The 5,794-nt window shown below is 37.0% G+C and overlaps 1 protein-coding gene across 1 annotated transcript; it reads right to left on the reverse strand.

The window, feature by feature from the left end:
• Positions 1–439: 439 nt before the first annotated feature.
• On the reverse strand, positions 440–5,358 carry cnga4 (cyclic nucleotide gated channel subunit alpha 4). The gene is made up of 5 exons (XM_079881538.1): positions 5,218–5,358; positions 4,285–4,954; positions 3,283–3,442; positions 2,049–2,214; positions 440–1,103 (listed from the first exon to the last, which is right to left on the reverse strand). The coding sequence occupies exons 1-5, from the start codon at positions 5,342–5,344 to the stop codon at positions 478–480; spliced, it is 1,749 nt and encodes a 582-aa protein (XP_079737664.1). The 5' UTR covers positions 5,345–5,358; the 3' UTR covers positions 440–477.
• Between the last annotated feature and the right edge of the window lie 436 nt (positions 5,359–5,794).

Genomic DNA, 5,794 nt, shown 5'->3' on the forward strand with positions numbered 1-5,794 from the left:
TTTCTACATTCCAATTTTTTTTTTTTAGATGCATATTATGGTACAATGATATTATTCACTACTGTTTGAAGGTTTGGGGTACATTTTTTTAATGCTTTTTAATGTATAAAAATAATTATTTTCTGTAATATTATTACGATTTAAAATGACCGTTTTCTATTTGAATATATTTTAAAATGTAATTTACTCCTGTGATGGCAAAGCTGAATTTTCAGCATCATTTCTCCAGTCTTCATTGTCACTTGATAAGAAATCATATGATGATTTGCTGCTCAAGAAACATTTCCCATTATCAATGTTAAAAACAGCTGTGCTGCATACTATTTTTTTTGTTAAAAAAGTTCAAAAGAACAGCATTTATTTGAAGTAGAAATCTTTTGTAACATTATAAATGTCTTTGCTGAATAAATTATTTTTTTTATTCTTACTGACCCCGCACTTTTGAACGGTAGTGTATATTTTACATATATTTTCTACCTACTTTTCATCTCCTTTCTTATCCTGATGCGTTTCTGTTTTTATTAGCTCTTCCTCTGCCTCTTCTTTCTCATTTTCACTGATCTCATTTCCTCCAACATTCTTCTTTTCTCCCAGGCTCTCCTCTCCTCCATCACCCTCTCCTCTCTCTCCTTCAACCACTGGCTCCTCTTCATCTTCCTTCTCTCCTTCTCCTTCTCCTTCCCCATCCCCAATCTCCCTCCCTATTACTTTGTCCTGCTCTTCTATTTCTGCCTGTGCACCCTCAGCCACGATGCCTTCCCATTCGTCTGTCTGCAGTTCCAATTGTTCCACTCTTCGCATCATTTTGCGGGCACTAGACTCCAGTTCAGCTATCAGCCGAGCCAGTTTGGTCTGCAGAGTCTCAAGGTTGGCCTCTAAACGGTTCACCATGTCCTCCGTTTTCTCTACCTCTCCCTGCCCTTCATCTGTCTCTTCCAGCATCCCCATCTTTGTCAGGATCTGACGACCCTTCTCCTCCAACAGGCGCTTGGCAGCAGGGTACTCATGAAGTGTTTCAGTCAGGTCCTCTTTCGATAGGCTGAACAGATCTGAGTAACCAATGCTGCGAATGTTGGCGGTTCGTCTGTTTCCTGATTTGTTACCTGTGCATTAATGAGAGTTGTGATGAATTTGTGTTATTTATAGTGATTCATTATGTTTTAATACAGCTACATTTGCTTTTCTTTTGTAGATAAAGTTAAAGGAATAGTGTACTCAAAAATTATACTTTTTAATAATTTACTCACTATTATGCTGCCCGAATCCCATTTTATATTCTTTCATTCGTGAAACACAAAATGAGATTCTCAAGCTTTTTTTTTTCCATACAACAAAAGCACCAAAAAACACACTAAAGCTCCATAAATGTAATCCAGTCTTCTGAAGCAATGTAACACAACCACACACGATGGAAAGGTTTTCAGTGTTAAACCAATTTCATTGTTATTGTATGGATTCAACTATATATTGTAAAATATAGTGTTTGAGACATATGGATTTTTTTGTTGTTGTTGTTCTTGTTGTATAAATTACTATCCACATTTCTTGTATGAAAAATAGAAGCTTTGACATTCTGCTCCCCTTTTGTGTTTCATGGATGATAGAAAATAACAAGAGTGCAACCGCATGGGGGTGAGTAAAAATATATTTAAACACATTAGGTCAATTATTCCACTTAAACATTGTGGAGAATGTGTTATCTCAGGTCAACTATCAGAAGGGAATTACTTTATTATTTCTAAGCCATCAAAGGAATGTGAGAACATTTTTTATATTTCCAAAACAATAAAAAGCTTTTTGTTGTTGTTGTGGAATAAGGAAATAATAGAAATTGAATCATGATGGACATATGTTGTTATTGTAGTGAATACTAATTATAAGGAATATGATTATGATGAAAATGATATGATCAATAAGTTATGACAACATATGTTTTTACATTGCTTTAATTAATCAAAATAAGTTAAGCAATTTATAACAAGTACAAGTTGATTGTACTTATTTTTTACAGTGTACTGAATGCTGTACTGGTCTTTAGCATTTCATACCCTTGATATTCAGGATACTGATTTCTCCAAAGAAGTTTCCATCCCCCAGAACAGCAAACTGAGTGACTCCATCATCAGCCACCACTGCCAGCTTCCCCTCTTTAATGATGTACATCTCATGACCTACATCGCCCTTCTTGCATACGTACTCTCCCGGGCTATACACCTAAAGATGATAGAAGAGATTCTGGTATAATACTGTAAGATTTACTAGCAAAGTATACATAAAAAGTATAATAATGACAACAGCAAACATAAAAAGAAAATATTGCTGAGGTCAAGTACAACATGCAAGACTAGATTTAACTGACTCTTAATCTTGCTGATTTGAATAAAATATCTGGATTGGCTGCATCCAAAATCGCATACTTCCCTACAGTAAGCGAAAAACAAAGTATGTCTGAATTTATAGTACTCATAAAAGAGTAGGCAAAAAGTATGCGGATAACCAACTTCTTTCGGCGAGATTCTGAAGTGTGCATGCGATAGATACTTTACTATCCCATGAGGCCACGGGAGAGAATTTGCGAATGGCAGTGAAGCAAGGCAACTGATGCTATAGATAACATGATAATGACAACATGGCGAATGTAGTACATACAGATTACATTCATACTACACACATACTACATAGAACATACTTTTTAGCGGTAGTGAAGTAATTACTTATTCAAAACCTATACTTAAAAGAGTATGTGATTTCGGACACAGCCCTTGTGTTCATTGGAAAGGGCAGATGTATCGATACTTCAAAACCATGATCAGCAATGCAGCAATTTGCTGGCAGCAAGATTTTTTATCATATTAAAAGACAACATGACACACCTGATGAAAAACTTGAATTTCTTTATAAGGAAATAGCAAAGTGTACTCTCAAAGAGTAAAACTTGCTGTGTCTATATTATGATAGACTACACAACATTCTAATATTATTTTCAAATTAGTTTTTAAATTATTAGCCTATTGTTCCTGGTTCAATCTTGTAAGAAAGTAGCAGAGGCTGTGACAGACTTTAAGCATCACCTCCACCAAAGATGCAATCTAAGTTTACATGAAATAAGCCTGCTCCCGAGCAGGTTTGAGCGTATGGACCTGTTGCTATGACAGCAACTCCGGGATGAGCATAAGAGACCTAACAATCCTGGATAATGTCAAATCGTTAACAGTATAATCCAGATAAGTGAGTAGTCCACGTATGAAGAGCAGGCCCCAGGTGTGCCATCTGTTTTCTAACCTGTGGGGTGAGTTTAAGTACCAGCTGCTCCAACAGACTTTTCTCACAGTTCTGAAAGATGGTGACTTTAGACAGAGTGGGCAGATGCACGCTCACGGCAGTTGCTGTCTGAAGTGTGATTGGAAGATGTCGAAGAATCTCATTTTCCCGTGTGATCTTTCTGTTCCAGACACATAATTTGGGTGTAAACAAACATTAAAAATAGTTTTTAATTAACTTGGGAACAATTGGTTAAAAGTATGACTAAACAAAATGGCTAAGATTTAGCTGTGAGAAAATCTAGCATTGTTTTTTGCAGATGTCACTTGGAATATTTTGTTTTCTTGTGCAATTTATCTTTTTTTTTTTTTTTTTCATTTACACTATTGCTCAGAAATCTGGGTTCGATAAAATGTTGTAATGTTTTTGATTGAAGTCTCTAATGCTCACCAAGGGTGCATTTATTTGATAAAAAAAATTCAGAAAAACAGAAATATTCTAAGATATTATTACAATTTAAAAATAACCATTTTCTAATTTATTTTAAAATGTATTTTATTCCTGTGATGGCTGAAAAAAAGCTGAATAAAATTATGGTTGTTGTCATTAATTAACATTAATATTATCGTTTTTTACTGTCATTACAGACTATACCACCCCAAAACAGCAAACAAAACTGCTAAATTGGCCTAATGTAGAATTGTCGGATGTAGAATGATGCTTTATATTTAATTTCCGGTATCTACATACTACCCAGACAGCAACATAGTGTCGACCCAGATCCGGCCCACATCTGGACCGTGTGAAATCCACACGAACCAGATTTGGGCCGGATCTGGGCTGATACTATGTTGCTGTCTGGGTACATACTAAAGATAGAACTGTCTTACAGTGTTTTAGCATTAGAGGCAAATAATTTTATGAGCATGCACGTGCCTAAATCCGGCACTGTTGACCCCAAACTTTTAAACAGTAGTGTAGATATTGCTTTTTGGGCTCACAGACTATAATAGGAAGACCCACTTGTTGATGTGCAGATGCTGGTACCAGTCGTTGACGCGATTCTGCAGTTCTTTGCTGATGCGCCGGCTGCGCAGGTAAGCCTTCACCAGCTCGTGATTGGGGAAAAACACGTTGTCACGATCACGCAAGCTTGATATCACGTCCCCCATGCTCCCCACGACGGATGCAAACACCAGCACTGCGATCAACATGTCAGCGATCAGAAACAGATACTCTTCTTCGCGTTCGGGCATCGGAGTGTCACCCACTGTGGTGAGGATGAGAGTGGAAAACCAGAAGCAGTAGAAGTACTGGCGTCTCGTGGAAGCAAACTCCGGGTTGGAGATGTTGGGATAGACCCAGGGATCCGCACCAAAGCCTATGTAATTAGACAGGGAGAAGTAGATGCAGGCGTTCCAGTGGATAAGCACGAAGATATACAGCATGAGTTTGGCGACGCGGAAGGTGTTCGGATAGGCTGTGCGCGTTTCCATGCGGTCCAAGGCCTCGTTCAAACGGCCCGTGCGCAGGAAACGGTTGACCCGGACTAGAGGTGCGTGGATCCCCAGTTTCAGATAGAGCAGATCAGTGGGCAACAGAGAGGCAATGTCCCATTTGAATCGAGAGGAGCGTATGTAACGCGTTTTCAAACGGGACAAATCTCGCACCAGGATACCCTGCTCCAGAAAACCTTTAAAGAGAAAGCCTTTTTTTAAAAATGTTGTCTAGGTTTTCCAGATGGCCAATGTGAGTGGGGGAACATTGGTACAGTGACAACAAACAAGAAGAAGAAGAAAAAATAAGCAATTTGATGTTTAAAAAAAGAATATTTAGCCTAATCCATAGTGAAGTCAATCTGTATAGAAGCAACATTTACAATTAAGTTCAAAGTTAAATAAGTAGGCTATGCAAAGATAATAAACAAATAAAAAAAGAGATAAGATGCACACTTACCTGTGCGAAAACCAATAACTGTGTCAAGCACAAAGACCAAGTCACAGATATAATCCAAGGTTAGCCATGTTGCCAAATATGTCTCTTCAATTGTATAGAAACATGTCCTTTTAACAACAAAGACCATTTAACTTTCATCATTTCACAGACACTCACAGTTAATGTTGCCATTTCAGTTACAATTTTCATTCAATATATTATTCTCATCTTAATGTAAAAATGAAATAAAAGTTATTAAAGTGTACAGTAGTCAAACCTCACTTAATGTTTTCCTACCTGCATATTATGATGACCCAGTTGTAGCAGATAGGGAGTATCATAATTTGCAACCATGTATAGTAAAACTCTTCAGATGGATCGATTATCCATTCCTTCCAGCTGACAGCATATAGAACATTTTGTGTTAGTCTTTATAGCATAAAATAACAAAGAACTGTAATTATTCATTTAATTTGTGTGTATTGGAGGTTGGAGTAGTTTGGTGTCAAGACTTAAACTTCATAATGCTTTTACATTACAATATACAGTTAACAAATGTGACAATAAAATATTTGAACTAAAACTCACTTTATTTTTG

The sequence above is a fragment of the Squalius cephalus genome (genome assembly GCF_949319135.1).
Source record: "Squalius cephalus genome assembly, chromosome: 9".
Lineage (NCBI taxonomy): Eukaryota > Metazoa > Chordata > Actinopteri > Cypriniformes > Leuciscidae > Squalius > Squalius cephalus.